Source organism: Taudactylus pleione, unplaced genomic scaffold, assembly GCF_031769625.1.
Source record: "Taudactylus pleione unplaced genomic scaffold, aTauple2 ptg000016l, whole genome shotgun sequence".
Taxonomy (NCBI): Eukaryota; Metazoa; Chordata; class Amphibia; order Anura; family Myobatrachidae; genus Taudactylus; species Taudactylus pleione.
In genome coordinates, this window is record NW_028284418.1 from 27,504,842 (window position 1) to 27,520,366 (window position 15,525).

Consider the following 15,525-nt stretch of genomic DNA (forward strand, 5'->3'; position numbering starts at 1 on the left):
GATTCTCACCTTCCTGCAAGCGGGACTAGATCATGGGCTTCGCCTTGCTTCTTTGAAGGTACAGGTTTCGGCCCTATCTGTCTGGTTTCACCGTAGGATTGCTACAATCCCGGATGTGCGCACCTTTATGCAAGGTGTTCTCCGTATTCAGCCGCCCTTTGTTCCACCTGTGGCGCCTTGGGATTTGGCTGTGGTCCTGAGGGCTCTCCAAGGACCGCCGTTTGAACCACTGGGCTCAGTGGATATTAAATGGCTAACAGCTAAGACTGTTTTCCTTCTGGCCATTGCTTCGGCCAGACGTGTTTCTGAGTTAGGGGCTCTTTCTTGTAGACCCCCTTTCTTGGTTTTTCATGGGAACAGGGCAGTGCTCCGCACTCGGCCCGAGTTTCTTCCCAAAGTTGTTTCCCAGTTTCATGTTAACGAGGAAATAGTTGTTCCGGCCTTTAACTCACCGGGTCTTTCCGTGGGTGAGGCCTCTTTGGATGTTGTGCGGGCCTTAGGGACTTATGTTGACCGCACTTCTTCGTTTAGGAAGTCGGACGCTTTGTTTGTCCTCTATGGCTTCCGTAAAAAGGGTTGGCCTGCTTCAAAGCAAACTTTGGCAGCCTGGATCCGTATGGCTATTTCTGAAGCTTATCTTCATGAAGGCCTACCGGTCCCTCCTTCTCTGCAGGCTCATTCCACTAGGTCTGTGGGTCCTTCGTGGGCAGCTCGACGTGGTGCCTCGGCAGTTCAGATCTGCAAGGCTGCTACGTGGTCTTCTGTCCATACCTTCGTGAGGTATTACAGGTTTGACACCTTCGCCTCTCAGGATGCTTCCTTCGGGCGGCGGATTCTCCTTTCTGCACAGGAGCGTCCCCACCCTTAAATGATACTGCTTTGGGACATCCCCAAGGTATCCTGTGGATACCCTATGGACCCTGAAGTAGAAAATATGAGATATGGTAAGAACTTACCCTTGTTATCTCTATTTCTACGAAGTCCATAAGGTTCCACAGGACTCCCGCCCTGTCGCACCTGTGCTGCAGATGGGCTTTGCTCTGGTCACCGGTTTTCCGTCTCCCTCTGGTGAGAATGTGATTCTTGTATGTGTCCAGATCTTTGTTCTCTCTCTTCCTTCTCCTCCTCCGGCCTATGGCTTGGTAACTAACTGAGGTGCCTTGGCCCGGGGGCGGGGTATAGGAGGGGGACCTAGTGCATCCTGGGAGGCTGAAAGCTTAACTCTTTGGTGCCCTGCGACTGACGTCACACCTATACCCCAAGGTATCCTGTGGAACACTATGGACTTCGTAGAAATAGAGATAACAAGGGTAAGTTCTTACCATATCTCATATTTTTTATATTTCACCTTGCTTTCATTGGCTCACACAGTAGTTGTGTCTCCAGTACTTATTTCTACATTTCTCTGTATCAACATGCATACTTAATTCCCATAAAGATGCAGCCTGCTGTATATATAAATAAAGCTTGTTTGGGGTCTCGTTTTTTTTTGTTTTTTTTTGTTCCAATTAGGGATTATGTCTGCTGTACTTAACTCTTACTTATAATTTTCACATATGAAGCACAAGTATAGAGTATCTTTACCCAAATAGTATATCCAAATTATGTTTTTTTTTTTTTTTTTTTGAAGACTACCTGTATAGTAAACTTGTCGGGATGCCTCCTGTGAAAATACCAACAGTGGCAACCTGACTGTTGGTATGGCCCTAACCCTCCGCACCCTAACCCTCCCCTTTAGTGTCTAAACCGAACTCTCCCCCCTATGTGCCTAAACCTAAGCCCCCCCCCCCCAAAAAAAATATAAATTAAAAAAATTACCGTTAATCCCGCTATGCTGCCCAAACCTGTACCTGCGTCCCTCAGCTAACCGCCAAGGGTGCCCCGGACTTGCCTTGTTCGGGCTGGTGTCCTTCTGGATTCCGGCGTCGGGATTAAGATAGGCGTTGGTATTTTGACGCCTATCTTAAGTCCCTTTGTGTGGCTTCCCCTGTCGAGATTTAGACAGTCAGCTGTGCGTCAGTCGGTCTCATAACTACATCCCAAAACTCCTATCAGATCTTATGTCTCCGTGTGGAAAATGTTTGGCCAATAAACACTTGATCTGTGCACGTGTGGTCCAACACAGGAGAAGCATTATGGTCTTCTAGGAGTATGGAAAAATTGACAGGTTCTGTAGCTGATCTGTGAAGGTGTTGAGTAGCTGCCCAAAATTGTTCCTCGCATGATGCTCTTCCTTAATAATGAAAGAATGTCCAATGGAAAGAGGCGATTATGAAAATCGCTTCTTTGCTGGTTGTAAATATTTCTTGTTCATTGTACTCTCGTTCTTTCTCATTTGTAAAGTGTGAAATAATGAATGACTTTCACTGCTGATTACTTGCAACAACACTATTCACGGACTATGGATGGTAAACCTGTATGAGGCTATCTCAGGGAGGACAGAAACCTGCGGAGCAGAATCGCTAAAGATAATCATACAATTCTAGTGATAATAGAATGCGTAATGAGACTACTACCTTTATCCTTGTATTAAATATTAATGGCAGGTAGAACCTAATTACCTCCCATGTTTATACTGACAATTAGCCATCTGTTCAGTACATCACCTTGGCTTTGTACTTACATTTAACCTAAACACAACAATGGCAGCCATTTTATGAGAATGCTGTCTAATAAGTCACATGGAATGAGTGATCTAGTACTGTTAAGGTGCGTACATACTACCCGATAAAGTGAATGACTGAACGATAACTACTATATTGTCCGTTTTTTACACCAAAACGATAACGATGATGCGCGTTCCCGCGAGTTGTTCGTCATTGTCGTTCATCGGGTAAACATGCAGGCCAACCTGACGATATCATCAGGTTGCTGCATGTTGGGGAATGGGGGAGAGAGTCGGGCGCTGAACGATATCGTTAATTATATCGTTCAGCGGGTGTGCTCAATGTCATGAACGACATTGAGCACACCCTGCCAGGGGCACACTAGACGATATCACTCAGGGACCATATTGTCTAGTGTGTATGCTAAATTAGAGTGAAGACCAGTCTTCTAGTGATTGTTCTCTGCTTAGTCAGTACATTTATTATTTTGTCCTTTTCTTAATGAACCTTGTTTTTAGAGCAAACCTGAGTGACTCCTACTTCACCAACCGCCAGGACCGTTACATTTTGCTGCAGGGATGCTCAGAGGTAGCAGATTTCTTTAGTGAGTTGGTGGAAGCTGTCGGAGACGTTTCTTTTCAGCTGCAGCCAGATGATTCAACTGAAATAGAAGGAACAATGGTGCATCCATATAAAGGTGAGACCACTCCTTCACTGTCTCTCTGGCAGGCTACAATTGGCAGATTTGTTTTTCCTGTTAACTGTATACTGTATTTCTTCTTCAGGATCCACAGGGATACCATGGGGGATAATGTGGTTGGAGAGATCCAGGCTGTTGGTCTTAGGAGGTTTTCGGACAGTCTCCCTGTATACCTTTCCCATGGGACAGGTATATAGTGCTCTATACCCTACCAAGCATTGTGTTTGAGTAGTTGAGTCAGAGCCCATTGCAACTAAATTGCATATGCATTGTATGTGACTCTCTACAAGATGCTACCAGGGAACCGATGAAGTATATCTCCCATATACGGGAAGCGGCCTCCTATTTGGGAGCAGCTGCAATAGATTCTGGAATTTTAGCTTCTAAAGCATTTTGAGTAGCGCTCAGGGTTTTGGTTAAGATCCTGGAAAGCTAATGCAGGATTAAAGAAGGCTCTGGAAACTTTACCTTTTCTACTTCAGGGTCCATAGGGGGTCCACAGGGTTGACCTTGGGGTTATAGCTGGAACAGGATCCATGGGCACCACACAGTTAAGCTTTTAGCTCCCAGGATGCACCTGGGTCCTCCTCTATACCCCGCCCCCGAGCCACAGGCACCCCAGTGTAAGCTGGTGCCCGGCCGGAGTCGGTCACCGCGCAGGGGGGCTGCAGGAGCAGCCCCCAAAAGCTTTTATTTTAAGTTAAATTTTATTTATTTTTAATCTATTTTTACTACAGACGGCAGCGAAGGGCTGTCTGTACAGACGCCCACGCTGCCGCTCTGATCCCCGACTGGCGCCGCGACGCCAGTACTGATCTGGGGATCGCGGCGGGAGGGCAGAGTCCGTACTAGCCGGACTCTGTCTACCTCCCAGGACTGCTGCCGGAGTCGCCGGGGATTCAGGTAAGCCGCGCGTCGCTGGCTAGCGGCGGCGCGCGGAATGCCTTAAATGCAGTCCTTTAGCCTCCGGTCCGGGGGACAGACCGGAGGCTGCTGGCAGTGGCGGCGGGCCCCCCCCATAACCCGTGGGACCACTAGACCACCAGGGATAACCGGCAAGCGGGAAGCCAGCATCCCTGGGGTTAATGGCCAGCCAGGGGAGGAAGCCTTCCCTGTCAGCGGCTCCTCCCCTCAGCTCAGCGCGCCTTTCAGCACGCAGTCTGGCGTCGCTGAGCTGCAGATTCCTCGGCCACTCCTCCTCTGAGGTCTCCAGCGGCCATTTTCCCAGTGGCAGCGCAGATCTCAGGGAGCACGCGGACCGGTCCCCCTGTGTACCTCTCCCCTGATTAAGGACAGCGTACACAGCACTATAGCCCTCCCAGACACTGAATCTGGGCAGGTTGATTGTAGTGTAAAGGTGCAGTGAGTATATCTTCCTGCATGGTATGTGACTTTTTGCTAGTGCTGCCTGTCTGTGCTTATTTTCCGCTTACTGTCAGCTTATACTTATCCCTTTACTTCTCCTACAAGCCCTGCAGGTGTGTGGGGGAGGGGCGTTTCTACTGACCTCACTTATATAGATCACGTATTTGTGAGGTCCGTCACATACAGTTGTGTGCTACTCAGTGCCATATTGTGGGCTGTTGTTCAGCACACCGGTGAGTGCGTTTTACTTCTACCCTGGTGCCAGATATATAATATATTCTGTCATGTCAGACGAGGAGGTTGAGCGCTCAGTGGCTCCGGTGTTGGCCTCCTGCGGACGCTGTTCTGCAGGAGTAGATAGGGAGGATTTGTCACAGGATGGCCTGTGTAGTCGATGCCAGGTGGCTCCTGGCCCATCCAGACCTTCTCTGGCGCAGGAACCACCGTGGGCGATGTTTTCTCAAGTGCTGGTGTCTATTGCGGACCGTCTGTCGGTCCCGACTGCTCTCCCTACTAGGGCGGTGCCCCAGCCGACCATCCCCCATTCCCCGGGTGTCCCGCAGTTATTGCGGAGTCCTCCTGGGTCTCAATCAGTTGGTCCCTTTGGGGGGTTGCCTATGTATATACAGGCTTCCCCTGTGCCGCAGCAGCCTGTGGTACCTTTTCAGGCCCCTATGGCGACGCCTCCACCATGGGTGGATGTGCTCTCCAACTCCGTGCAAAATTTGGCGGCCGCTTCCTCGGCTTTTCAGTCAATGTTGCAGACTGACATGCCTTCTAGGATTTCTAAACGCCCACTCATGGCACGGGCTGCTCAGGTATCGGACTCAGAGGGTTCCTCAGATGATGGGGAGGTCCCTGATGACACTGACTCGGACGCCTCGGTCCAGGAAATGGATACCAAGTCGTCCATTAATGTGCGAGCACTAGTTAGGGCGGTGCGAGCTATTCTTCTTATAGAGGATGAGGCACCGGTTCCTAGGTCGAAGTTTCCTAGTTTCAAAAAAACTAAGGTGGCTTCTGCGGTGTTTCCCCTGTCTGATCAGTTGACGGATCATATGGCGGTAGCTTGGCAGGCGCCCAGTAAGAGATTCCTTCCTCAGAAGCGGTTGGCTTCTAATTACCCCTTCCCTGAGGCACATTGTAAAAAATGGGAAACTCCACCGGCGGTGGATTCCCATGTCACCCGTTTAACTCGGGGCGCCACCTTACCATTACCGTCGATATCCTCGCTGAAGGATCCCACGGACAGGAAAGTTGAGACTTGCTTAAAGTCTATTTACTCCCTCTCCGGGGCGGTGGCCCGACCGTCCATGGCCATTTCCTGGGTGGCCAAGGCCATTGAGGGGTGGGCCAATGCATTGGAAGATACCTTCCCGGACGACGCTCCGGATGTCCAGCGGGCGTTGTTGGGACAAATGAGGGACGCCGCTTCTTACATTGGAGAAGCTTCTTTAGATGCTAGTCTGCTGACCTCGCGGGTATCGGCTGCAGCGGTGTCTGCCCGCCGATCCTTATGGTTGCGGTCCTGGAGAGCGGACTCTGATTCAAAGAAAGGTCTGGAGGCCTTACCTTTCAATGGGGAATTACTATTTGGTCCGGACTTGGACAAAATAGTGGACACCCTGGCTAAATCCAAGTCGGCCTTCCTCCCTTCGGCGGCACTGCCTGCTAAGGTTCGGAGTTCGGCTTTTCGTTCCTTTCGGTTTCAGGGTAAGGCGAAAGGTCAGTCCTTCCCGAGACAGTCTGCGAGTAAGACGGCCTCTAAACCCAAGAAGCAAGCCTGGAGTGCTCGGCGCCCTTCTTCCAAGCAGGAAGATAAACCTGCGGCCTGATGGGACGGGCCTCCCTCTGGGGGACCTCAGAGTGGGAGGCCGACTTCTTCTATTTGCCCAGTGCTGGCACAATACCACCACGGATGCCTGGGTTCGAGAAGTGGTCTCCCAGGGGTACGCCCTGTCTTTTCGGCACAGACCACCCCACCAGTTTTTCTGCACAAGTCCTTCTCAGGACAAGACCAAGGCGTTACAGGTTCAGGAGGCTATAGAGTCCTTGCTGAAAGCAGGGGTCATTGTTCCCGTTCCTCTATCACAACGAGGGACGGGGTATTATTCGTCTCTGTTTCTGGTGCAGAAACCCAATGGTTCTCATCGCCCTATCCTCAACTTGAAGTCTCTGAACAAATTCCTCAGAGTTCCCAAGTTCAGGATGGAAACGTTACGTTCCATCATTCTGGCGATGGAACCGGGGGATTACATGGTGTCCCTGGACATCCAGGACGCCTACCTCCATGTTCCGATAGCATCTTCACACCAGCGGTATCTGAGGTTCGCTATCCTTCAACACCACTATCAGTTCCGGGCGCTACCCTTTGGTCTCTCCACGGCACCGAGGGTGTTCACGAAGATTATGGCGGTCATGGCCGCACATCTTCGGAACCAGAATGTACGGCTGCTGCCGTACCTGGACGACCTCCTGTTGCTGGCGAGCTCCCCGGAGGTACTGCTTCAACATCTCCACCTGACGATCGCTTGCCTGCAAGCACACGGGTGGTTGATAAATTGGAAAAAGTCCTCCCTGATTCCATCACAGCGGATGGTTCATTTGGGAGCCCTGCTGGATTCGCGTCAGCAAAGGATCTTCCTGACTCCGGAGAAGGTCGCCTCACTACAGCTGCGGATACGCAGTTGCCTGAGCCGTTGCCGCCTGTCGGTCCATTCGGCTATGAGAGTTCTGGGGTCCATGGTGTCGACATTCGACATGGTGGAATTTGCCCAGTTCCATTCCCGGCCCCTGCAGGGGCTGATTCTATCAGAATGGAACGGGTTACCTCACCGGATCCGCTCTCAGGTGCTGGTGTTGTCTCCGGACGTTCGGCTATCTTTGGCTTGGTGGCTTCAGACAGCTCATCTGGTCGAGGGGCGCCCATTTTGGGTCCCGGACTGGGTCCTGCTCACGACGGATGCCAGTCTCCGGGGTTGGGGGGCAGTGACCGGCTCTTTGTCGCTTCAGGGTCGTTGGTCAGCGGAAGAAGCACTTCTCCCCATCAACATCCTGGAACTGCGGGCAGTATACAAGGCCCTGCAGTCGTCCGGCCCCGCTCTTCACGGAAGGGCGGTACAGGTGCAGTCCGACAACGCCACCACGGTGGCGTATATCAATCAACCAAGGCGGAACTCGCAGTCAGGCAGCGATGTCGGAGGTGTCTCGTATCCTGTCTTGGGCGGAGGGTCACATTCCAGTGATCTCGGCGGTCTTCATCCCCGGAGTCCTCAATTGGGAGGCGGACTTCCTCAGCCGTCACGACGTGCATCCCGGGGAATGGTCGCTTCACCCAGAGGTGTTTCAGCTACTCGTGGACAGGTGGGGACTGCCGGAGCTGGACTTGATGGCCTCCCGTCACAATCACAAGTTGCCCGTTTACGGGTCAAGGACAAGAGACGCAGGTGCAAGTCTGGTGGACGCGCTGTCGCTGACATGGACGTTTCACCTGGCGTATCTGTTTCCTCCGATATCCCTGCTTCCTCGGGTTCTGCGGAAATTCAAGCAGGACGGCGGCATGCTCGTGCTGGTAGCTCCGGCCTGGCCCAGACGTCCTTGGTACTCCGATCTGAGGAGCCTCTCCATCGACGTTCCGTACCTTCTTCCTCAACGTCGGGACCTGTTGTCTCAGGGGCCCTGCCTTTACCCGGATCTGGGTCGGCTGTCTTTGACGGCGTGGCTCTTGAGACAGCCGTCTTGAGGTCTCGGGGCTTCTCCAGTTCGGTTATTGGTACGATGCTCAGGGCACGCAAGCCTGCTTCAGCACGGATTTATCACAGAGTGTGGCACACTTACTTTCAGTGGTGTGAGTCCAGACTTTATGATCCTCAGGTGTTCCGAGTTTCTAGGATCTTGGAATTTCTTCAGTCAGGATTGGATCTCGGCTTACGCCTTGCATCTCTGAAGGTTCATGTGTCCGCCTTGTCCGTGTGGTTTCAACGGCGGATTGCAATACTACCAGACGTTCACACCTTTTTCCAAGGTGTTATCAGGATCCAGCCTCCCTTTGTGCCTCCGGTGGCTCCTTGGGACTTGGCGGTGGTGCTACGGGTCCTGCAGGGTCCTCCGTTTGAGCCTCTTGAGGCGGTGGAGCTCAAGTGGCTGACATTTAAGACGGTTTTTCTCCTGGCAATTGCTTCGGCCAGGAGGGTGTCTGAATTGGGGGCGCTTTCCTGTCGCCCTCCTTTCCTAATTTTTCACCAGGACAGAGCGGTGCTCCGCACTCGTCCTGAGTTTTTGCCCAAAGTGGTCTCGAAGTTCCATATTAATCAGGAACTTGTTGTGCCAGCTTTTCAGTCCCCTGATCTTTCAGCTGGTGAGACTTCCTTAGATGTGGTCCGGGCGCTTAGAATTTATGTAGACCGGACGGCTTCGGTTAGGAAGTCTGATTCCTTGTTTATCCTCTTTGGTTTTCACAAGAGGGGTTGGCCTGCCAACAAACAAACGTTAGCCCGTTGGCTTCGTTCCGTTATTTGTGAGGCTTATGCACAGGAGGGCTTACCTGTGCCAGCCTCTGTTAAGGCTCATTCCACTCGTTCTGTGGGTCCCTCTTGGGCTGCTAGACGTGGCGCTTCTGCTGTTCAGCTGTGTAGGGCGGCCACTTGGTCTTCAATTCAAACGTTTTTGAGGTTCTATGCGTTTGACACCTTTGCCTCTCAGGATGCATCCTTTGGGCGCCGGGTACTCCTTTCAGCACAGGAGCGTCCCCGCCCTTAGTTGTACTGCTTTGGGACATCCCCAAGGTCAACCCTGTGGACCCCCTATGGACCCTGAAGTAGAAAACAGGAGATATGGTAAGAACTTACCTTTGTTATCTCTGTTTCTACGAGGTCCATAGGGTCCACAGGGCGCCCGCCCTGACGCACCTGGCTTCAAATGGGCTGTGTGGCTGGTCACCAGTTTTCCGTCTCCTATTGCTGTGAGTATGGTTTCTTGTGTGTTCCAGTCTTCCTTCTCTCTGTTCCATATTCTCCTCCGGCCTAGGCTGCTTACCAACTGGGGTGCCTGTGGCTCGGGGGCGGGGTATAGAGGAGGACCCAGGTGCATCCTGGGAGCTAAAAGCTTAACTGTGTGGTGCCCATGGATCCTGTTCCAGCTATAACCCCAAGGTCAACCCTGTGGACCCTATGGACCTCGTAGAAACAGAGATAACAAAGGTAAGTTCTTACCATATCTCCTGTTTTTATGGCTATATACTTTTTTGGAGCAGAGTTAGATAAGATAATAGCTACTCTGGCAGCTTCAAAATCTCCAGGTCTGCCATCTACGGCAACATTGAAGTCTAGGCAGTTTTCTTTTCGGTCCTTACGTCCTCATGGACGAGCAACAGTCTTCCTCCAGGCAGTCTAGTTTTTGCAGGACAACCAGGAGACAAACTAAGAGGTCTGGGGTGGTCAGACGTCCAGCTTCTAAGCTGGATGACAAACCCTTGGCCTGATGGGGCGGGCCTCCTCCTGGGTATCCCAGGGTGGGGGCAGACTTCTTCAGTTTGTGGATTGCTGGCATCAAACAATAACAACAACAGATGCCTCGGTCTGAGAAGTGGTCTCTCGGGTATGCTGTCACTTTCCTGGGGCATCCCCCCCCCTGAAGTTTTTTTTTTTTGCACAATTCCTCCATCAGGTGCTGTAATGGTGGCCCTTCAGGCGGCCATTCTTTCCCTGCTGCATTCAGGGGTAATAATGCCGGATCCTGTGTTACAACAGGAAGGTTTATTATTCCAATCTATTTTTGGTTCAGAAACCGAACAGGTCTCATCGCCCTATTCTAAATCTAAATACCCTCAACAAATATTTATCAGTGTACCCAAGTTCCATATGGAAACTCTCCGGTCAGAGAGGTCTCTCCATCCGGGAGTGTTTCAGCTCCTGGTAAACAAATGGGGTCTACCAGAAATAGATCTCATGGCATCACGTCACAACCACAAGGTCCCCAAGTACGTGTCCAGGTCCAGAGACCCATCGGCAGCCTTTGTGGACGCACTGGCAGTAAGATGGGACTTCAAGCTGACGTATCTCTTTCCTCTGATTTCCCTCCTCCCAAGAGTGCTCAGGAAATTCAAGTAGGAAGGTGGAACAGTAATACTGGTGGCTCCGACTTGGCCCAGACGTCACTGGTTCACCGACATACAGAATCTATCTATAGACTGTCCGTAGCCTCTTCCTCTATGGCAGGATCTGCTAACGCAGGGTCCCTGCCGGCATCCGGACTTACCTCGTCTGGCTTTGACCAGTGTGGCTCTTGAATTTTCTATCTTAAGAGCAAAAGGTTTTTCCAGTTCTGTAATTCAAACGATGCTTAGGGCACGAAAGCCTGCCTCTGCACGCATCTATTACAGCGTTTGGCATTCTTTTGGTCAATGGTGTTCCCACACAAAGTATGAACCTAAGGTACCTTTAGGATTTCCAGGGTACTGGCTTTTCTCCAGGCAGGTTTAGACCGGGGTCTCCGCCTGGCCACTTTGAGAGTGCAGGTTTCTGCACTGTCAGTCTGGCTCCAGATGAAGATTGCCTCATTACCAGATGTTAGTTTTTTTTTTTTTCTAAGAGTTCTGCGAGTTCAGCCTACTTTTGTCCGACCAGTTGTACCGTGGGATTTGTCTTTGGTTCTTAAGGGGCTACAAGCTCCCCATTTGAACCTCTGGACTCTGTAGACTTGAAATGGTTGACAACGAAGACACGTTTTCTGGTCGCTATCTCTTCTGCACGCAGAGTCTCTGATTTGGCAGCGCTCTCTTGACACTCCCCATTTTTGATTTTTCACCAGGATAGAGCTGTTCTTCGTACAAGGGAGAATTACCTTCCTAAGGTAGTGTTCCATTTCCATGTGAATTAAGAAATTGTAGTTCCAGCTTTTCAGGCTCCAGATCTTTCTCCCTGGATGTAGTCCTTGCTCTCCATATCTATGTGGAGCACGCAAAATCTGTTCGAAAATCAGATGCTCTTTTTGTATTCTATGATTTTCACAAACTAGGATGGCAGACTCTGGCGAGATGGCTGCGCATGATTATCTCTCGGGTGTACTCAAAGGCTGTTCTCCCTGTCCCAAGCAGGGTGACCGCACATTCTACTCAGTCTGTAGGGCCATCGTGGGCGTTTAGTCGTGGTGCCTCTGCTGAACAGTTGTGTAAGGCAGCCACGTACTCTTCTGTCCACACTTGTCTTAGGTTGTACGCCTTTGATATTTTTGCCTCTCGGGATGCTTCCTTTGGGCGACGAGTTCTCATTTCTGCTCAGGAGTGTCCCCCACCCTAGGGGAACTGCTTTAGGACATCCCCATGGTATCTCTGTGGATCCCTATGGACCCTGAAGGAGAAAATTAGAGTTATGGTAGACTTGCCTTGATAACTCCTTTTTTTTTTTTTTTTTTTTCCAAGGTCCGTAGGGTCCACAGGGCACTCACCCTGACGCACCTGGCCGCATTGGGTAAATTTTCTTTTCTTTCGGTCACGGATTCCCTCATCTTGTGTGTGAGTTTCTGGTGTACGATTGCTCTTCCTTTTCCTCTTTCCTTCTCCTGCCTTGAGGCTTGTTAACAAAACTGAAGGCCTGTGTCTAGGGGTGGGGTATATATGGAGGATGACCCAAGGCATCCTGGGAGCTGAAAGCTTTTAAGTGTTTGGTGCCTGGATCTCTCCAACACACTATCCCCCTTGGTGTCCCTATGGACCTCGAAGAAAAGGAGTTATCAAGGTTAGTTTACCATAACTCTAATTTTTCCTCAACTGACAATATGATAAACACCTTATTTATATACTGAGATGAAAGTAAGTTACACGATGTTGCATGCAGAACAGGAAGTAAATAACAGGAAGGCTCTCAGTCAGACGTCAACTAGAAACCAAGCACTAATGAGACCTATAAAGGGTTCCATTCGGTATTTAAATGATCTGAAATCTTCATAACCGCTTTAGCCGTTTTTTTTTTTCTTTGCTCTGCTAACTTTATTCAGTTTTTTTTTCAACCTGACAACTGTAGTAATGCAAGATTATTCCAATGCTGAATCCTGCCACTGCTGTTACGATTTGGATTATATATTTTAATTGGCTTGTCTAGCATTGAATAACAAGTGAACTTTAAGTGAAATTGTTTATTAGAAGTACACATTAATGCTAGCTTCCTGAATTTGCCCTTGGTTGCTACCAGCTGCACCTGTAGAGTTGGCATTAAGTACAAATTCTTACGATTATTTCCTTACATAACTTGTATGTTTATTTTTAAACTCGTAATATGATTTTCTTAAGGTGTAGCGCTGGACATGCATATGCATCATTGAATAGATGAGGAGATACAGCACGGTGTGTGGCTGGCCACACATTCAGATATTTTTTTGATCGTGGAAAACTATGACTACAGATTGTCATACATCCCATGTGAGGTTCTCTATTGAGCAAGAACATGGTATTAGAAGGGCATATTTGCGATAGGGTTTGGTACAACATGATATTGTGAATGTCAGCAGTCTGCATGGCAACATAGCATTTTCATGTGATTGAAGCCCTAACCCTTGACAGCAGCCTATCCCCTACACTGTAAAATCAATTGTCGACGTTGTGTCCATGTTGACATAATGACTACATATTGTGCAACCACTGTTCTCAGTCAGGAGCTAGTGCCGCACAGTTTCTGCCACTTTGATATGTTACTAAGATTTTGATCATCCAGACTAAGTAATCTGTGTACAGAAGATCAAATAAATTTTCAGAATATTGTCCTTTTAGCCCATGTTCTTTGTTGAGCTTAAATTACATAAATTAGTCTAATTAAAAACTGTTCTGCGCCTCATAGTGGCTACCTCCGTTATGTACAATGGTTTGCATAGCAGTGTATGATTGTTGCTGCTTTTTCCAGGTGATAAGGCCAAGTACTGTGAAACTGCAAGGAACAGAGTAATGGAAGTTATAGAGACTGCACGACGCAAGCAATGTGAGCTACACAGCACCAGCTTCCAGAGCAGGGATCCTGACTCTGAAAAAGAGTCAACGGATACCTGGGTTTACCCACTAGTACAAATGAAGCCTTTCGGCATCCAGATAGATGAGCTAGTCACAGAGACATTGCTAACAGAGGCTGAACGAGGAGATCGGCTACATCTGACCACTGGATATTTTAACCTGACACAGGGATATATGGATCTAGTACTCGGTACTCGAGCTAACTACAACATTCTGCTGGCTTCACCAGAAGTAAATGGCTTCTTTGGGGCTAGGGGTATTGCCGGTTCTATACCGGCTGCTTATGTGCACATAGAGCATCAGTTTTATAATGCAGTCTGTAGGCTTGGACAGCACCAGCGAGTCAAACTCAGAGAGTACTTCAGAGACCACTGGACGTTTCATGCTAAAGGTAAGTCTTTAGCCTGATCAAGCAATTTCTCAACTACTGATCTTTCACATAATGAGAATCTCAGAAGTGCTGGTAACTGTATCATTGCCGCTAAAATCTCTTTTTGTTTTTACTTTTTTTTTTTTCAGTTAAACTATTAACTCAAGTAAAATTCAAGTTAAATATAAAAATAGTGGGCGCTAGATATTCATTTAATGGCAATTAGATTAAAACTCGCTGTAACAGCTGCCCCCACCAGTGCTTCTAGTGCTGGTAGCCCAAAGCACTAGAAACACTAAGAAAAGGATTAGGGTTGCTTGAAATCAGCTGCTGGTATGAAAATGATAGTTTTCTATATTTTTAAAATCAAGATACTGTACATAGAATTCATATAAAGCACATACAATGAACGAGGGTAAGCTCAGACTTTGTTATTAAATAACTTTTGTGTCCAGCTATATTGAACATTACCAGGAAGTCAATAAAGTTGCATAAGCAGTAGTAATATGCAGATGTTGCAGTGAGTTAGTAGCAAAGTGGCATGAAATAGGTAATTGGATGCCAAACAGTCATGGAATCAGAATGAGTTGGCAAAAAGCTCTAGACTGATGGATCTTACCCCTTAGAAGATAACAACTCGGAATGGACACTTAATGGTGGAGGATGGTGCCTGGGGCTCAACGATTTCTTTGAATCCAATTAGGCAACTGGATGCATACACAGTGAACCTAGGGCCTGATTCAGAGCCGGTCGCTATTTGCGCTCGCTCGTCCAGAAAATAGGGGTGGCTATTCAAATGAACCGTTCGCTGTTTGCGGTCTGTTCACGCCTCTAGGTCTGAACGAGCGAACAAAACTTGCGGTCGTTTTTTGGGAAACTACGCCCCCTGTCCGCTCACATCCTACGTCATGTCCGCTATTTATTAGATTAATCGAGTACATCGAACAGGGTATGAGCTGCTCGCTATTCTTGTGGTTGGTTTTTGCTACCACAATTTTGCGAGCAGTTCTGGCTATAAAATAACCCAGTGACGTGGTCAATGATGCTGCTGTTTTAAATATGCACACCCATAAAACGCCCGTTTTGACCTTTAAGCACGCCTGCGATCGGATCTCCACTCCCCGTTTTCAAGCACCTTCCCCTGTTACCACCCACATACGCCTCATCCTGTCACTCAAATTAGCAGGCATTCGCTATTTTGCGAGCACATGATTTTCGGCCGCACTGATGGTTCGCGCATGCGTATAACGATCCGTACGCATGCGCAGTTGGGCAAACATCGCTCGGAGCGAACGAGCTGCCACTTACGAGTGGCTCTGAATCAGGCCCCTAATCCCAAAACTCGCTCTAGACTTTGCGGCAATCACCGGTGGCTGGGAGACGCAAGGAATCCAGTTGTGTCCACTAGTGCAAGTTGGGGGGGTGAAGGTTGCAGCGAACGGCTCCTACCAGCAAGCGCCGTTCACTGCACACGCCAGCTCATGAGTCA

General features: G+C 49.2%; 1 protein-coding gene across 2 annotated transcripts in view; it reads left to right on the forward strand.

Annotated features, from left to right (window-relative positions):
- PGS1 (phosphatidylglycerophosphate synthase 1) overlaps positions 1-15,525 on the forward strand; it is a 97,947-nt gene that overhangs the window by 44,677 nt on the left and 37,745 nt on the right. For both annotated transcript variants that reach the window (XR_015878837.1, XM_088475293.1), the window contains exons 6-7: positions 3,125-3,303; positions 13,563-14,057. Coding sequence is in view for 1 of the 2 variants with exons in the window: in XM_088475293.1 (XP_088331419.1) it covers positions 3,125-3,303; positions 13,563-14,057 (674 nt within the window). In the remaining variant the exon portion in view is untranslated. The remainder of the gene's footprint in view (positions 1-3,124; positions 3,304-13,562; positions 14,058-15,525) is intronic.